The sequence below is a fragment of the Panulirus ornatus genome, chromosome 45 (genome assembly GCF_036320965.1).
Source record: "Panulirus ornatus isolate Po-2019 chromosome 45, ASM3632096v1, whole genome shotgun sequence".
In the NCBI taxonomy this organism is placed as follows: Eukaryota; Metazoa; Arthropoda; class Malacostraca; order Decapoda; family Palinuridae; genus Panulirus; species Panulirus ornatus.
In genome coordinates, this window is record NC_092268.1 from 101,984 (window position 1) to 120,484 (window position 18,501).

Below are 18,501 nucleotides of genomic sequence, written 5' to 3' on the forward strand. Positions count from 1 at the left end.
GATACAGTTGCTAACTACTATAGTTGCTATTTCTAAGGGTTACGTTCCTCTTGTTATCAATACAACTGCTATTAATACAATTGCTAACTACTATAGTTGCTATTTCTAAGGGTTACGTTTCTTTTGTTATCGATACAACTGCTATTAATACAGTTGCTAACTACTATAGTTGCTATTTCTAAGGGTTACGTTTCTTTTGTTATCGATACAACTGCTATTAATACAGTTGCTAACTACTATAGTTGCTATTTCTAAGGGTCACGTTTCTTTTGTTATCGATACAACTGCTATTAATACAGTTGCTAACTACTATAGTTGCTATTTTTAAGGGTTACGTTCCTGTTGTTATCGATACAACTGCTATTAATACAGTTGAATGAGTGTTAGTTATGCTGGAAGCTTGAGGTTGGTTTTGAGAAAGGGTAGTAAATGGTGGAATGAAGAAGTTGAGTTCCTAGTGAGAGAGATAGGAGTTATATCGACGGTGCCCGCGGGGAAGGTTGTACAAGTTATTGGGAGGTTTAAAAGAAAGCGACAGGAAATCAATAAGAAGGTGCAGGGGTTGAAAAAGAGGACAAATAAGGGATGAGGTGAGAAAGTATCAGGGAGAACGTAAAAATGTTTCGGAAGGAAGTGAACAGTGGGAGAGAATATGTTTAGGAATAGGAACATAAATGAGGAGAGTACATTGAGAAGTGGTAACAGGCACAGAAAACTGTTGATTGTTTGATGGGACGTGAATTGTTTTGGGCGAGGTGGTGTCAGGAACAAGACTCACTGCATATGGTCTGGTGAAAAGAGAGAGGGTGGTGAAAGCCTTTGTTATGATGAAGTGTGGCAAGACGCTAGAGTGGATAGGATTTTCTATGAAACGGAGTGACAGTGTTGTTGAGTGTTTAGTTCTTGAAAACTCAGTGTATGCATGTGAGCGTTGCGTGAGGATTGGCAAAATGCATATATAAGCGCCTTTAAAGGTAAGGAAGATAGATTTGAATACTCAGATTACTGAAGAATAACATTGTAAGCTATATGGGAGAGTGACGATTGAAACTCAGGATGGTGGTATGAGCCGAATATTAGACAAAGGAAGGAACAATGTGGTTTCATAAGTTGTAGAGGATGAGTGGACTAGGTGTTTGTTTTGAAGATGTGTACAATACCTAAGGGATTTGTATGTGGCAATTGTGGATCTGGAGAAAGAGTGTGATAGGGATGAGAGACATGCTTTGTGGAATGTGCTATGAATATGGAGTATAGGAGTAAAGCTATCAGATGCAATGAAGAGATTCTATCAGGAGAATATAGCGTGTGTGCCTGTAGGAAGGGAGGAAGGGGAGTGGTTACAAGTAAAGGTGTGTGTACGGAAAGGATGTGTGATGCAACGATGGCTTTTGAATATCTATAGATGGAGTGGTGAAAGGGGTGAATGCGAGAGTCATAGAGAGAGAGAGTGGTGGGTCGACAGTATGCTAGGGTTGGGAGTGCCTGGGATGTGAGACAGTTGCTGTTTGCAGATGACACGGTTCAGGTGGTGTGTTTGAAAGGGAAGTTGCAGAAGCCGGTGTTCAACTTTGACATAGTGTATGAAAGGAGAAAGCTGAGAGTTAATGTAATAAAGGTAAAGTAATGAGATTTTTTTTTTTTTGTAAGAGGGGTAGACACTTTGGATTGTGTATGAATTTGACTAGGCAGAGCCTGGAGGAAGTGAAGTCTTTCAGACACCTGGGAGTAGACATGGCAACGGATGAAAGTATATCAGAGGGTGAGAGAGAAGGGACAAAGGTCTTAGGGCCGCATCAGAGAGTGTGTGGAAGGAGAGGACACTGTCTGTAAGGGAAAATGTGGGTTTGTACGATGGTATGGTAGTCCCCACGGTATTTTGTGGGTGCGAAATTCAGTCATCAACTTCTGCAGTTTCTCATACGTATCAGCCACCAGAGCTGTATCATCGGCGAACAACAACTGACTCACTTTCCAGGCCCTCTCATCCCCAACAAACTGCATACTCGCCCCTCTCTCCAAAACTCTTGCATTTACCTCCCTGACCACCCCATCCATAAACAAATTAAACAGCCATGGGGACATCACAGATCCCTGCCGCAGACCGACCTTCAGTGGGAACCAATCACTCCCCTCTCTTCCTACTCGCACGCATATAGGTATTACCGAACTCTGCTTGCTGGAGATTACACCGCGAGTGAAAAGTCACCTTTGGCACAGCTGTATCACAGTCCCGTGAAAGAGCCTCTCGCTCCAAGGAGTCTTAAGTTTCCTGCTTCTGGAAATAGCGCAGCCTTGGGCTGCAGAGGCATTTAGAAACGCTATGGGTAACGCTTGGACTCTTTCATAGAAATTAGTTATGGGGTAATCATAGGTAAATATAGATATAGATATATAGATTTTCGCATTATTGTAGCGTCCCTCATTTCATCACAGACGCCTGCGACGCCAAGAGAGAGCCGGATCATCCAATGATGGACGTCCAGACCCTGACGGTGGTCGTCCGTATCAAAGACAGCCTTCAGGGCCTCCTCCAGCAGGTAATGTAAAGACTAGGGTCTCAACGACAGCCTTCAGGGCCTCCCCCAGCAGGTAATGTAAAGACTAGGGTCTCAACGACAGCCTTCAGGGCCTCCTCCAGCAGGTAATGTGAAGAGTAGGGTCTTGGTAGCTGGCGAGGAAGAGGAGGAGGGAGTGTGCGTGTGGAGGGTGTATGGATTGCCTCGCAACCACACAGTGCCGTCGAGGGTGCTATGCCGTCAAACATACCCCCCTAGTCGCCTTCCCGGATGGGTGACCTCGCTTTCCCGACATTCCTCAAGAACTTGAACACCTTACCCCCCCCCCCTCCCCAACCTCCTTGCGTGTCACCCAGCAGGGAAGGTCATCTGTGGTGCAGCTATGTCTCATACTCATATATCATACAGATGTCGCCTTGATTCGGCCAAATTCCGAAATTCGCTGCTAAACCTTTGCGATAATTTAGAAAGAAAGGATTCCTTTTTTCTTTTTGGGGGGATAAGAAATAGTACTGTGGCATTATAGATGATTTGATTATATTATGTCAATAATTAATGAGAAATACAACTAAGGAATTACAAATTATTTGATTGTATTACGTCATTGGGTAATGAGAAATAGAACTATGGCATTATAGATTATTTGATTATATTACGTCAATAATTGATGAGAAATAGAACTATGGCATTATAGATTATTTGATTATATTACGTTAATAATTAATGAGAAATGGAACTATGGCATTGTATATTATTTGATTATATTACGTCAATGATTAATGAGAAATAGAACTATGGCATTGTAGATTATTTGATTATATTAAGTCAATAATTAATGAGAAATAGAACTATGGCATTACAGATTATCTAATCATATTACGTTAGTAATTAATGAGAAATAGAACTATAGCATTATAGATTATTTGATGATATGAGAAGCGTGGGAGGTGGGCAGATTAGAAAGGTTAGTGAGTGGTGGGATGAAGAAGTAAGATTGTTAGTAAAAGAGAAGAGAGAGGCATTTGGACGATTTTTGCAGGGAAATAATGCAAATGAGTGGGAGATGTATAAAAGAAAGAGGCAGGAGGTCAAGAGAAAGGTACAAGAGGTGAAAAAGAGGGCAAATGAGAGTTGGGGTGAGAGAGTATCATTAGATTTTAGGGAGGATAAAAAGATGTTTTGGAAGGAGGTAAATAAAGTGCGTAAGGCAAGGGAACAATTGGGAACTTCAGTGAAGGGGGCTAATGGGGGGGGGGTGATAACAATTAGTGATGTGAAAAGGAGATGGAGTGAGTATTTTGAAGGTTTGTTGAATGTGTTTGATGATAGAGTGGCAGATATAGGGTGTTTTGGTCGAGGTGGTGTGCAAAGTGAGAGGTTAGGGCAAATGATTTGGTAAACAGAGAAGAGGTAGTAAAAACTTTGCGGAAGATGATTGAGAGGTTGAAGACATGTACAGAACATCAGATTGGGGAAGAGCAGTGTGGTTTCAGAAGTGGTAGAGGATGTGTGGATCAGGTGTTTGCTTTGAAGAATGTATGTGAGAAATACTTAGAAAAGTAAATGGAATTGTATGTAGCATTTATGGATCTGGAGAAGGCATATGACAGAGTTGATAGAGATGCTCTGTGGAAGGTATCAAGAATATATGGTGTGGAAGGCAAGTTGTTAGAAGCAGTGAAAAGTTTTTATCGAGGATGTAAGGCATGTGTACGTGTAGGAAGAGAGGAAAGTGATTTGTTCTCAGTGAATGTAGGTTTGCGGCAGGGGTGTGTGATGTCTCCATGGTTGTTTAATTTGTTTATGGATGGGGTTGTTAGGAAGGTGAATGCAAGAGTTTTGGAAAAAGGGGCAAGTATGCAGTCTGTTATGGATGAGAGAGCTTGGGAAGTGAGTCAGTTGTTGTTCGCTGATGATACAGCGCTGGTGGCTGATTCATGTGAGAAACTGCAGAAGCTGGTGACTGAGTTTGGTAAAGTGTGTGAAAGAAGAAAGCTGAGAGTAAATGTGAATAAGAGGAAGGTACAGTAGGGTTGAGGGTCAAGTCAATTGGGAGGTAAGTTTGAATGGAGAAAAACTGGAGGAAGTGAAGTGTTTTAGATATCTGGGAGTGGATTTGGCAGCGGATGGAACCATGGAAGCGGAAGTGAATCATAGGGTGGGGGAGGGGGCGAAAATTCTGGGAGCGCTGAAGAATGTGTGGAAGTCGAGAACATTATCTCGGAAAGCAAAAATGGGTATGTTTGAAGGAATAGTGGTTCCAACAATGTTATATGGTTGCGAGGCGTGGGCTATAGATAGAGCTGTGCGCAGGAGGGTGGATGTGCTGGAAATGAGATGTTTGAGGACAATATGTGGTGTGAGGTGGCTTGATCGAGTAAGTAATAACAGGGTAAGAGAGATGTGTGGTAATAAAAAGAGTGTGGTTGAGAGAGCAGAAGAGGGTGTTTTGAAATGGTTTGGTCACATGGAGAGAATGAGTGAGGAAAGATTGACCAAGAGGATATATGTGTCAGAGGTGGAGGGAACGAGAAGTGGGAGAACAAATTGGAGGTGGAAAGATGGAGTGAAAAAATTTCAAGTGATCGGGGCCTAAACATGCAGGAGGGTGAAAGGCGTGCAAGGAATAGAGTGAAATGGAACGATGTGGTATACCGGGGTCGACGTGCTGTCAATGGATTGAACCAGGGCATGTGAAGCGTCTGGGGTAAACCATGGAAAGTTGTGTGGGGCCTGGATGTGGAAAGGTAGCTGTGGTTTCGGTGCATTATTACATGACAGCTAGAGATTGAGTGTGAACGAATGGGGCCTTTGTTGTCTTTTCCTAGCGTTACCTCGCACACATGAGGGGGGAGGGGGTTGTTATTCCATGTGTGGCGGGGTGGCGATGGGAATGAATAGAGGCAGACAGTATGAATTATGTACATGTTTATATATGTATATGTCTGTGTGTGTATATATATGTATACGTTGAGATGTATACATATACTATACATGTATATTTGCGTGTATGGACGTGTATGTATATACAATGTGTATGGGGGTGGGTTGGGCCATTTCTTTCGTCTGTTTCCTTGCGCTACCTCGCAAACGCGGGAGACAGCGACAAAGCAAAATAAATAAATATATATATATATATATATATATATATATATATATATATATATATATATATATATATATATATATATATATATATATATATGGAATTAACTAAATGGCTACTTGGCCTTCCTTCTAGGTTGGTGGACGTGAAGGTAGCGTCCGGGACAGTGGAATGGCGAAGACCAGTATGTTGGATCCTGCCCAATCAGGCAATCCCATCGACTAGAAGGACCGACCAGACATCTCTCTACCTCAACCTCAGTAAGTCCTGCCCTTCCTCTTGTGCTCTCTCTCTCTCTCTCTCTCTCTCTCTCTCTCTCTCTCTCTCTCTCTCTCTCTCTCTCTCTCTCTCTCTCTCTCTCTCTCTCTCTCTCTCTCTCTCTCTCTCTCTCTGCGACTCTTTCCATGTTATTTCTGTTTCCTATTAGGGGTTGGATCTGTTCCACTAAGCAGCAGCTATTTTTCGCCTTCGAACTTTAAGTTCTCTCTAATTGTTGGTATTTTTTTTATTACAGTTTGCTTCTCGTGTCCCTTTTGTTGTTTTCTTTTGTTTGCGGTATCTCATAACCCTTCTGTTACTCTCTGTTTGCTTTTCATAGCCCTTATTTTCTACTGTTTACGTCTCATAGCCCTTATTTTCTACTTGCGTCTTATAGCCCTTCTGTTGTTTTCTACTGTTTGCGTCTCATAGCCCTTATTTTCTGCTGTTTGCGTCTCATAACCCTTATATGCTGTTGTTTGCGTGTCATAGTCCTGTTGTTTTCTATTGTTTCCAACTGTTATTTTGTTTGCGTCTCATATCCCTTATTTTCTACTATTTGCGTCTTATAGCCCTTCTGTTGTTTTCTACTGTTTGCGTCTCATAGCCCTTATTTTCTACTATTTGCGTCTTATAGCCCTTCTGTTGTTTTCTACTGTTTGCGTCTCATATCCCTTATTTTCTACTATTTGCGTCTTATAGCCCTTCTGTTGTTTTCTACTGTTTGCCACATCTCGTAACCCTTTCCGTTTTAATCAACAGGTTATGTCCGTTTTGTGTGAAAGCAGAGAAACATAATATAGTCTCCCTTAAATATATTTTCTGTTTGATCTGTTAAGGGTATGATGTTATAAGCACTGTTGACATACTGTTGAACAGTATGCTAATAGTATGGCTTATTACGTATGATAAATTCTCAGTCATTTCCTGGATAATGATATGGTGTCCAAATATTTGAAGAAATTCTGAGAGAAAATTTGTGAACTTATTAGCCTAAAAAAGAAAAGCAAATGGATTTGTATGTAGCATTTATGGATCTGGAGAAGGCATATGATAGAGTTGATAGAGATGCTCTGTGGAAGGTATTAAGAATATATGGTGTGGGAGGAAAGTTGTTAGCAGCAGTGAAAAGTTTTTATCGAGGATGTAAGGCATGTGTACGTGTAGGAAGAGAGGAAAGTGATTGGTTCTCAGTGAATGTAGGTTTGCGGCAGGGGTGTGTGATGTCTCCATGGTTGTTTAATTTGTTTATGGATGGGGTTGTTAGGGAGGTAAATGCAAGAGTTTTGGAAAGAGGGGCAAGTATGAAGTCTGTTGGGGATGAGAGAGCTTGGGAAGTGAGTCAGTTGTTGTTCGCTGATGATACAGCGCTGGTGGCTGATTCATGTGAGAAACTGCAGAAGCTGGTGACTGAGTTTGGTAAAGTGTGTGGAAGAAGAAAGTTAAGAGTAAATGTGAATAAGAGCAAGGTTATTAGGTACAGTAGGGTTGAGGGTCAAGTAAATTGGGAGGTGAGTTTGAATGGAGAGGGACTGGAGGAAGTGAAGTGTTTTAGATATCTGGGAGTGGATCTGGCAGCGGATGGAACCATGGAAGCGGAAGTGGATCATAGGGTGGGGGAGGGGGCGAAAATTCTGGGGGCCTTGAAGAATGTGTGGAAGTCGAGAACATTATCTCGGAAAGCAAAAATGGGTATGTTTGAAGGAATAGTGGTTCCAACAATGTTGTATGGTTGCGAGGCGTGGGCTATGGATAGAGTTGTGCGCAGGAGGATGGATGTGCTGGAAATGAGATGTTTGAGGACAATGTGTGGTGTGAGGTGGTTTGATCGAGTGAGTAACGTAAGGGTAAGAGAGATGTGTGGAAATAAAAAGAGCGTGGTTGAGAGAGCAGAAGAGGGTGTTTTGAAATGGTTTGGGCACATGGAGAGAATGAGTGAGGAAAGATTGACCAAGAGGATATATGTGTCGGAGGTGGAGGGAACGAGGAGAAGAGGGAGACCAAATTGGAGGTGGAAAGATGGAGTGAAAAAGATTTTGTGTGATCAGGGCCTGAACATGCAGGAGGGTGAAAGGAGGGCAAGGAATAGAGTGAATTGGAGCGTGGTATACTGGGGTTGACGTGCTGTCAGTGGATTGAATCAGGGCATGTGAAGCGTCTGGGGTAAACCATGGAAAGCTGTGTAGGTATGTATATTTGCGTGTGTGGACGTATGTATATACATGTGTATGGGGGGGGGGGGGTTGGGCCATTTCTTTCGTCTGTTTCCTTGCGCTACCTCGCAAACGCGGGAGACAGCGACAAAGTATAGAAAAAAAAAAAATTAGCCTAAAAATTTTGAAGAATTTCTGAGCGAAAATTTGTGAACTTATTAGCCTAAAAATTTTGAAGAATTTCTGAGCGAAAATTTGTGAACTTGGGAGCCTAAAAAGTTTGAAGAATTTCTGAGCGAAAATTTGTGAACGTAGTAGCCTAAAAATTTTGAAGAATTTCTGAGCGAAAATTTGTGAACTTAGGAGCCTAAAAATTTTGAAGAAATTCTGGGAGAAAATTTGTGAACTTAGTAGCCTAAGAATTCTGAGGAAACTCTGAGCGAAAATATGTGAACTTTTGTAGCTTAGTCAAGTTAGAACAATTGTATACCGAAAAGTTATGGTTTAAATTCCTTATAAACACGTAGATAATATTCGAGGTAAAACTTGTAAAGTCACCAGAAAGTTCTAGTTTTTCTCCTTTTTTTCCCCTCTTATTTACAAGTACTGTTGTCTTTGTAAACTGACACTAAGCTTGGTTTACACTGACAAAACATTTACATTAACTTTCAGAAGAAAATCATTTTTTAGATATGTCTTTGAAAAGTATCCTTCAAGATTTGGGTTATATTTTTTCTCTCTCTTTTTCCCAATCTTTTCATTTTCTTTACTTTGCCATTTTCCTTCTTTTCCGTTTTCTGTTGCTAGAGACGGCAATCGACCTGTTGAAGATTTACATAATGGACGCGGATTCTGGGATGACTCCATTGGCTTCGTGTGGCGTGTCGATGGGAAATGTCTGGGATGGAATCAAACATGAGAATGATCCCGCCATCCTTGTTGACTCCGACCACATTGTTAAGAGAATTCATAACATCCCTGGCCTCTCGGTTAGTCGATTTGAAGATATCATTAGTAGTGTTAATAGTACTAATAGTAGTTGTAATAGCAGTATCATCATACACCAACTAACCTGTCTGTTGCCCGTACTGAACTAAAAACCTTACTTTTATTCATGTTTTCTTTCAACTTTTTCCTCCTTTCACACCCTTCCAGATTCTACAGTTTCTCCCTTGAATCTACCAGCAATGCCGTGTTATCTGCAAACAACAAATGACTCGCCTTCTAGCCCCACCCACCCTACCCCAACAGACTGGAGACCTGCTCCTCTCTCCAAGACACTTGCATTTACTTCCGTTACCACCGCATCCATAAACAAATCAAACATCCATTGTGGCATCAGGCCACCGTGCCGCAGACCCACCTTCACCTAGAACCACTCATCATCCTCTCTTCGTACTCGCACACATGCCTTACTCTTGATAGAAATTTATCACTGCTTCTAAGAGCTTTCCTCACACACCATATATTCATAACACATTCGACAGAACATTTATCTCAACCATATACACTTTCTTCAGCTCCAAAAACACCTCAGGCAAATCCTTCTGTTCTCAGTATGTTGTATGCACATTCTTCAGAGCAAACACCTGATTCACATGTTCTCTACCACTCCTGAAGCAACAATGTTCCTCCTTCTCAGTCACCACACCCCCATACAACTTATCAGGTACACTCAACAAATTCATACCTCTGTAATGTGAACATTTACTTTTCTCCCCTTACCTTTGTACAGTTCCATTCTGCCTGTCCTCTTGCACTTCACCATGAGTATTCATATATTACAGACCTTAACCAACCAATCAATAATGCAGTTGCCTCTTTTCTCAAGAAATTCAGCTGCAGTCCCATCCACTCCCACCACTTTGCTGACATCTTTAATCCTTCACAAGACTTTTACCAACTCTTCCCTTTTTCACCAAACCACTTACCATGATTCTCTCACTTTGCTTTCTCCATTATCCCACATACCCCATCAAACACATTCAACAATATTCAATTCAACTTCCCTTCACTTCTGCCTATTAGTACTTCCCCATTAGCTAACATTTTTCTTGTTGTTCTGACAATAGTAATCTCCTAAAACATTTTCATATTCTCCCTGAAGTTGCTGATACCTGCTAAGATGCTAACTCTCATTTCTCCTCTTTTGTCAGCCCCTCCTTCATCCTCTTGATCTCATGTTGATTTTTCTATATATCTTCCATTCACTCACACTCCTACAGGTCTGATATACCCAGTGAAGGTCCAATATAACAACCTAACTAGATGTATCAGAAAATGGTTTTATCAAAGAAGATCTTCCATTTAATCCAGTATAGGAATACTTACTTGTAATTACAACAGGGTACATTTCAGATAAATTGTGACACCCTTATTTCTAGTTATTTTTTTTATATACAAATGGAATAATAACTTCTTTTTATAGATGGGAAACATTCAATGGGATTTGGATTCTTTTTTGGGGGGAAAAACAGGGAAGATAATTACCTGTTATTGATAATTACTGTTGATTTTTTTCATTGACTTGCTACAAAATCACTATGATATTAATAACATTTCTGGCATTTCTCCCGCCATTTTACCATAGCATAGGTTGTGAAGGCTGAAATGATAAAAGGTTTCAACTATGGTGGCCATTTCAGGAACAAGACACATCACTTTCCTTTCTCCCGATGCATTGATTATTTTATGACAAAAAAGGAGAACTCTTAATCTATGAACAGGTTTCATTCCTGGAGCCTGCTAGTCTTAAGATGAATTATTTGTGTCAGAAAATATAAAGAAATAATTTGCACACAATTAGGGTATATTTAATGTTGTATGCATGCTGAAGTAAATGTATATTTAATGTTGTATGCATGCTGAAGTAAATGTATATTTAATGTTGTATGCATGCTGATGTAAATGTAGTTAATAATACATCATATCAAGCTACAGTTAATGAAAAACATGCACATTTAAGTAAATCCATGGTTCATAAGTATCAGTATTTGATTGTATGTCGTGTTGGGAATTAAATGTTTTTTGAACTTGTGCGTAATCACAGGAGTTCATAAAATGGGAACTTCCTTTAGTGCTTAAAGTGAACTTAAATAAAAAAAAACTCTACATTTCAGGTGTAACATCACATATGGTCACATGGAAGAGGAAACCAATGGAAGAAATGATTTTTGTCAGTTCTTCATCAGTGCAGCAAAATTGCATAGCCAAGAGAAAGGTAAGGTCTTTGATTTTCTCCCTTCTATACAAGTTTCAACAGGTTTATAAACCAGTTTATAAACTAGTTTATAAACCAGTTGACAAACTAGTTTATACACCATTTACATACTAGTTTATAAATCAGTTTACAAACTAGTTTATAAAGCAAATAAAGTTCTAAAGAATCTTATCAAGTGCCAGGTGGATGTTTTGTGTTTGCCTTCACACAGGTTGGACATTTCCAAATTACTTTAGAATATTGTAGGTGTCCCTCCTCTTCTAGATGATGGTTTTGATGAAAGTGATACCAACTGATTCCTTACTTGGCAAGCACTTGGTGTTGAGAAGTTTGACCTAACAATTCTCCTCAAATTCAAAGCCCAGCCCACATTCTGGAGACTTCCCTTTGTGGGAGTAAGAGGGGTTTCAGATAAACCCGACATTTCATTTCAACTGTGCAGTGTAAGAGATCCATTGGTATCACTTTTCTCAAAATTTATCAGCAAGATTATGTGTGTCTGCTTTCTAATGAATTGCCATGTCTTGACATCACATGATTTTTTTTGTTTGCTTGTTCTATTGAGTAGAGACAGTGCCTGGTAGTTTACCACTTTAGCTATGCATTGAAAGTACCTTTAATAAGTGAAATAGAATTGCAATGATAGTATAGTGCTTATAGAAAATTGCAGAATGCAGTTTGGAGCATTATATTTTACTCTGCTTTATTAATTAAAGCAAATGTGGTGTGAGCCTTATCAAGAAAAATGTGGTTGATTAATGTAAAAGTAGACAAGATACAAAAAAAAATTCAGAACCTATGAAAACATTACTGAATCTTATTAGGGTTAATCTTAAATATTCTAGTCAGAATATGAGACATCACTTCAGTTGCCAATGAACCTCATCAAATGGATAGACTATCCAAGCAAGAAGCTGTTCATACATTGCCTAAGCTCCTGAGCAGCAAATCACTTTAATCATTTTGATGCTGTGGTACCCAGATAAGACAAGCATATTAGGGTGCTCTGGTACTCAGATAAGGGAAGCATATTAGGATGCTGTGGTTCTCAAGTCTTCCCAATTGTTAACATACCTACGCTTTGTAAAAATCTATTGGGTGATCAAAGATGGCAACTTAAACAAAAAATGGGTCTTGGGAAGATCTTGGAAGCCTATACCACCTTCTAATAATTTTGGAACATTGTTCAATCCATTTTTGAAACTTGCTCCTTCCATGTCATTTCCATGGTAACCAAGTTCTGCTGTCCAATATTTCCACCTCCCATGTAATCCTTTTTATGACATCAAAAATAAGAAAAGTAAGTTGATGAGACAGGGAAGAAACCTCTTATTCTAATTTACATGAAGAGGAGTGTAAGTGTACAGTGTCAGGAAGAGCGATGAGGATGAATTTGTGAGAATAGGGTACAGGCATTGTACAGGACCAACAGGAATGTAGGGAAATTTCCAAGTGACTTTGTGGTCAGGTGGTGGTGTTTATAGGCCTAGTATGTATCCCTTCAGTTTCTAAGACTTTTTGGATCTTTACTCCTTCATTTCCAAGCTAGGTCCCTCTCTCTTTTTTTTTCTCTTTGCATTCTCCAGCCTAAGAGTTTTTCAGAAAATTAAAGATTAAATAAAAAAGAATTGACATGATAAACTAATACATCATAATGTGAAAAGACATAAAACATCAAAAAAAGGAAAAAATCCCATCAGATATAATGGCTTCAAATTTCCTCATTGTTATGATAGTTTGTAAGCTCAGTTGTAAGCCTGTTTCCACCATGTATCTGTCATGAGGCCTCATATATCACTACTTTCCATCAAAGATACATTTAATTTCTTTCCATGAAGACACTAAATTATTCTTGTAGCTGCCAAATGCACAGATATCACTGTTACAGCCACTAGTCTTGCACTTTAATAAGACTCTTTTGCCCATGGTGTTTGCAGAGTAACTGACAGCAGTGAAATTTTCAGAGGGTAAATTATGGTTCAAGGTCACTCCATGTTTGAGAAAGGGTACAAAACTCCAGCACATACCTCATACCACATACTCATGAAAGACTTTGGTCACACACGTATGACTGAAAAGGTTATTTATGAGAATAGTTGTTTTGATATTTTTGATACTTCTCTCAATGAATCAGAAAAAAGTATATATTTTGTTTTGTTTTTTTCACCTGGGGGAATGGGGAGGAGTAGAACAAAAATCAGTTCTGCAGGGAAGGGTTTTACTGTGAATCTTGGCTGCTGGAGATGGGTAGGTTAGATTTCCAAATTTGTGTTGATTCTTATAAGTCTGTAATGTCAATTTACATCATTTAATCCTAAATTTTCCTTGATATAACTCACACTACTGCCTTCTTATTCGATAGCATTGATTTATATATACTGTTCCAAATCACACTGTGCTAGCTTTGATTTAATCTGCAAGCATTGTATGATTAGCTAAATAGATCATTTAAGTAGTGTATGGATTGAACCAGGGTATGTGAAGCGTCTGGGGTAAACCATGGAAAGTTTTGTGGGGCCTGGATGTGGAAAGGGAGCTGTGGTTTTGGTGCATTATACATGACAGCTAGAGACTGAGTGTGAACGAATGTGGCCTTTGTTATCTTTTCCTGGCGTTACCTCGCGCGCATGCAGGGGGAGGGGGTTGTCATTTCATGTGTGGCGGGGTGGCGACGGGAATGAGTGAAGGCAGCAAGTATGAATTATGTACATGTGTATGTATGTATGTGTCTGTGTATATATATATATATATATATATATATATATATATATATATATATATATATATATATATATATGTTTCCTTGCGCTACCTCGCAAACGCGGGAGACAGCGACAAAGTATAAAAAAAAAAAAAAATATATATATATATATATATATATTTTTTTTTTTTTTCATACTATTCGCCATTTCCCGCGATAGCAAGGTAGCGTTAAGAACAGAGGACTGGGCCTTTGAGGGAATACCCTCACCTGGCCCCCTTCTCTGTTCCTTCTTTTGGAAAATTAAAAAAAAAAACGAGAGGGGAGGATTTCCAGCCCCCCGCTCCCTTCCTTTTTAGTCGCCTTCTACGACACGCAGGGAATATGTGGGAAGTATTCTTTCTCCCCTATCCCCAGGGATAATATATATATATATTTATATATATATATCCCTGGGGATAAGATATCCCTGGGGATAAGATATCCCTGGGGATAGGGGAGAAAGAATACTTCTCACGCATTCCTCACGTGTCGTAGAAGGCGACTAAAGGGGACGGGAGCGGGGGGCCAGAAACCCTCCCCTCCTTGTATTTTGACTTTCTAAAAGGGGAAACAGAAGAAGGAGTCACGCGGGGAGTGCTCATCCTCCTCGAAGGCTCAGATTGGGGTGTCTAAATGTGGGTGGATGTAACCAAGATGAGAAAAAAGGAGAGATAGGTAGTATGTTTGAGGAAAGGAACCTGGATGTTTTGGCTCTGAGTGAAATGAAGCTCAAGGGTAAAGGGGAAGAGTGGTTTGGGAATGTCTTGGGAGTAAAGTCAGGGGTTAGTGAGAGGACAAGAGCAAGGGAAGGAGTAGCACTGCTCCTGAAACAGGAGTGGTGGGAGTATGTGATAGAGTGTAAGAAAGTAAATTCGAGATTGATACGGGTAAAACTGAAAGTTGATGGAGAGAGGTGGGTGATTATTGGTGCATATGCACCTGGGCATGAGAAGGAAGATCATGAGAGGCAAGTGTTTTGGGAGCAGCTAAATGAGTGTGTTAGTGGTTTTGATGCACAAGACCGGGTTATAGTGATGGGTGATTTAAATGCAAAGGTGAGTAATGTGGCAGATGAGGGAATAATTGGTATACATTGGGTGTTCAGTGCTGTAAATGGAAATGGTGAAGAGCTTGTAGATTCATGTGCTGAAAAAGGACTGGTGATTGGGAATTCCTGGTTTAAAAAGCGAGATATTCATAAGTATACGTATGTAAGTAGGAGAGATGGCCAGAGAGCGTTATTGGATTACGTGTTAATTGATAGGCGTGCGAAAGAGAGACTTTTAGATGTTAATGTGCTGAGAGGTGCAACCAGAGGGATGTCTGATCATTATCTTGCGGAGGCGAAGGTGAAGATTTGTAGGGGTTTTCAGAAAAGAAGAGAGAATGTTGGGGTGAAGATAGTGGTGAGAGTAAGTGAGCTTGGGAAGGAGACTTGCGTGAGGAAGTACCAGGAGAGACTGAGTACAGAATGGAAAAAGGTGAGAACAAAGGAGGTAAGGGGAGTGGGGGAGGAATGGGATGTATTTAGGGAAGCAGTGATGGCTTGCCCAAAAGATGCTTGTGGCATGAGAAGCGTGGGAGGTGGGTTGATTACAAAGGGTAGTGAGTGGTGGGATGAAGAAGTAAGATTATTAGTGAAAGAGAAGAAAGAGGCATTTGGACAATTTTTGCAGGGAAAAAATGCAAATGAGTGGGAGATGTATAAAAGAAATAGGCAGGAGGTCAAGAGAAAGGTGCAAGAGGTGAAAAAAAGGGCAAATGAGAGTTGGGGTGAGAGAGTATCATTAAATTTTAAGGAAAATAAAAAGATGTTTTGGAAGGAGGTAAATAAAGTGCATAAGACAAGGGAGCAAATGGGAACTTCAGTGAAGGGGGTTAATGGGGAGGTGATAACAAGTAGTGGTGATGTGAGAAGGAGATGGAGTGAGTATTTTGAAGGTTTGTTGAATGTGTTTGATGATAGAGTGGCAGATATAGGGTCGAGGTGGTGTGCAAAGTGAGAGGGTTAGGGAAAATGATTTGGTAAACAGAGAAGAGGTAGTAAAAGTTTTGCGGTATGGATGGTATTGCAGTGGAATTTATTAAAAAAGGGGGTGACTGTATTGTTGACTGGTTGGTAAGGTTATTTAATGTATGTATGATTCATGGTGAGGTGCCTGAGGATTGGCGGAATGCTTGCATGGTACAAAGGCAAAGGGGATAAGAGTGAGTGCTCAAATTACAGAGGTATAAGTTTGTTGAGTATTCCTGGGAAATTATATGGGAGGGTATTGATTGAGAGGGTGAAGGCATGTACAGAGCATCAGATTGGGGAAGAGTAGTGTGGTTTCAGAAGTGGTAGAGGATGTGTGGATCAGGTGTTTGCTTTGAAGAATGTATGTGAGAAATACTTAGAAAAGCAAATGGATTTGTATGTAGCATTTATTGATCTGGAGAAGGAATGTGATAGAGTTGAGAGAGATGCTTTGTGGAAGGTATTAAGAATATATGGTGTGGGAGGCCAGTTGTTGGAAGCAGTGAAAAGTTTTTATCGTGGATGTAAGGCATGTGTACGTGTAGGAAGAGAGGAAAGTGATTGGTTCTCAGTGAATGTAGGTTTGCAGCAGGGGTGTGTGATGTCTCCATGGTTGTTTAATTTGTTTATGGATGGGGTTGTTAGGGAGATGAATGCAAGAGTTTTGGAAAGAGGGGCAAGTATGCAGTCTGTTGTGGATGAGAGAGCTTGGGAAGTGAGTCAGTTGTTGTTCGCTGATGATATAGCGCTGGTGGCTGATTCATGTGAGAAACTGCAGAAGCTGGTGACTGAGTTTGGTAAAGTTTGTGAAAGAAGTAAGTTGAGTAAATGTGAATAAGAGCAAGGTTATTAGGTACAGTAGGGTTGAGGGTCAAGTCAATTGGGAGGTAAGTTTGAATGGAAAAAAACTGTCTCGGTAATGTGTCTGGAATTAAATGTTTCACAGTAATGTTTAGTATCAGGAGGGTTCCTGGAGTGAAGATAAGAAAAAGATGTAATAAGTAAAGTATGCTGAAGAGGATGAGCTAAAATGGTTTGGATACATGGAGAGAATGAGTTAGGAAAGATTGATGGAGAGGATATATGTGCCAGTGTAAGATTGTGTTGGTAAGAAGATCGTGTTTTTCTTCGTTCCATGGTCCTTAATGAAGATCAGGTGGCCTTTGCAGGTTAACTAGAAAAATAAGTGCGTACATCTACAGTACTCTGGACTATGGTCTTATGACACACACACACACACTAGAGGACAGTGTGGCGAGGCTGGCCAGTGTGTCCCCTTCAGGTAACATTGGCAAGGGTTATATATTGGAGTCCGTCAACACCCATTTAGCAACGTGTTCAAACAACAAATCAGTTCTTACGTGTTCAAGCAACAGATCAGCGCTTACGTGTTCAAAAAACATGAACTTTTACGTGTTCAAACAGATCAGCTCTTATGTGTTTAAACAGCAGATCAACTCTTACGTGTTCAAAAACAGATAGGCTCTTACGTGTTCAAACAACAGATCAGTTCTTACGTTTTCAAACAACAGATGAACTCACGTGTTCAAACAACAGATGAACTCTTCCGTGTTCAAACAATATATCAGCTCTTACGTGTTCAAACAATAGATCAGCTCTTATCAAAACAAAAATGAAAATAAGAATTATAGATGTCCAAGTTTGTATTAAGATTTTGCTAGTGTTCTCAAAGCATCCCTGTACTTGTATGCTACTCTCAGCATCCCATTTTCTAATCGTTACCATTTTACGTTTTTCTTTTCAACATATATATACGTTAGTACACAAAACAGCGTGTTGTGATCTGCATTTTCGAGATGGGGGGGGGGCCTTTTCAAAACACTATATCTATTGTTTACATTGCAATCCCTCTTATCTATAGTATCATTTCCCCTGGTGGCGTATTTTTCTGTTTGTTCGTAAGTTGGAACGTAATCTTGAAAAGTTGCAATGTTGGAACGTAATCTTGAAAAGTTACAATGGTTTAAAATGACCTAAACATTTTGTTGACACTCTCCAAGCATTTATTCTCCTATTTTGTAACACATCCGTCATAAGTATCCATCGCGAGTGTATTTTTTTTTCTCTTTTTGTGTGTGTGTGTGAAAGTCTTATTGTAATTGTGGTCTTTGTTGTTATTATTTCCGTAACAACCTTGTTTCATGGGAGCTGTTCAGTTGTTATCCGCCGTTGATAACTAGGCTTTTCAAAGCGCAGTCTGATATATCTTTATGAGAATATTTTTTTTTTTAAGTAGGAATCACAGAAATTTATATATTCGTAATATAAATCTCCACTTTTTATTATATTGAAATATAGTAGGCCGTTACCCCCTAGATAAATATTTATACCCGTAGCCCTCAATATAAACATGTGACACCAAACCTCAGATCCTACAGGGCAAATGCAGCTATTGGTATGAAGTTCATGGTAGTTTTCTTGTGTTATTGATGTTTGATTATTATTATTTCTTGAGTTAATTAGC

The 18,501-nt window shown here is 39.9% G+C and overlaps 1 protein-coding gene and 1 long non-coding RNA gene across 8 annotated transcripts in view; both read left to right on the forward strand.

Annotated features, from left to right (window-relative positions):
- LOC139762976 (uncharacterized) overlaps positions 1–18,501 on the forward strand; it is a 198,358-nt gene that overhangs the window by 82,676 nt on the left and 97,181 nt on the right. The gene's annotated exons all lie outside the window — the stretch shown is intronic.
- The window catches only part of LOC139762963 (uncharacterized), a 102,207-nt gene that overhangs the window by 71,176 nt on the left and 12,530 nt on the right, over positions 1–18,501 (forward strand). For 2 of the 7 annotated variants that reach the window (XM_071688299.1, XM_071688298.1), the window contains exons 1-2: positions 8,846–9,025; positions 11,156–11,256. Coding sequence is in view for 2 of the 7 variants with exons in the window: in XM_071688303.1 (XP_071544404.1) it covers positions 2,437–2,540; positions 5,761–5,850 (194 nt within the window). In the remaining 5 variants the exon portion in view is untranslated. Of the gene's footprint in view, positions 1–2,436; positions 2,541–5,760; positions 5,886–8,843; positions 9,026–11,155; positions 11,257–17,873; positions 18,433–18,501 lie in introns of those variants that run through there. The other 5 variants (XM_071688301.1, XM_071688302.1, XM_071688303.1 and 2 more) reach the window with 4 other exon arrangements.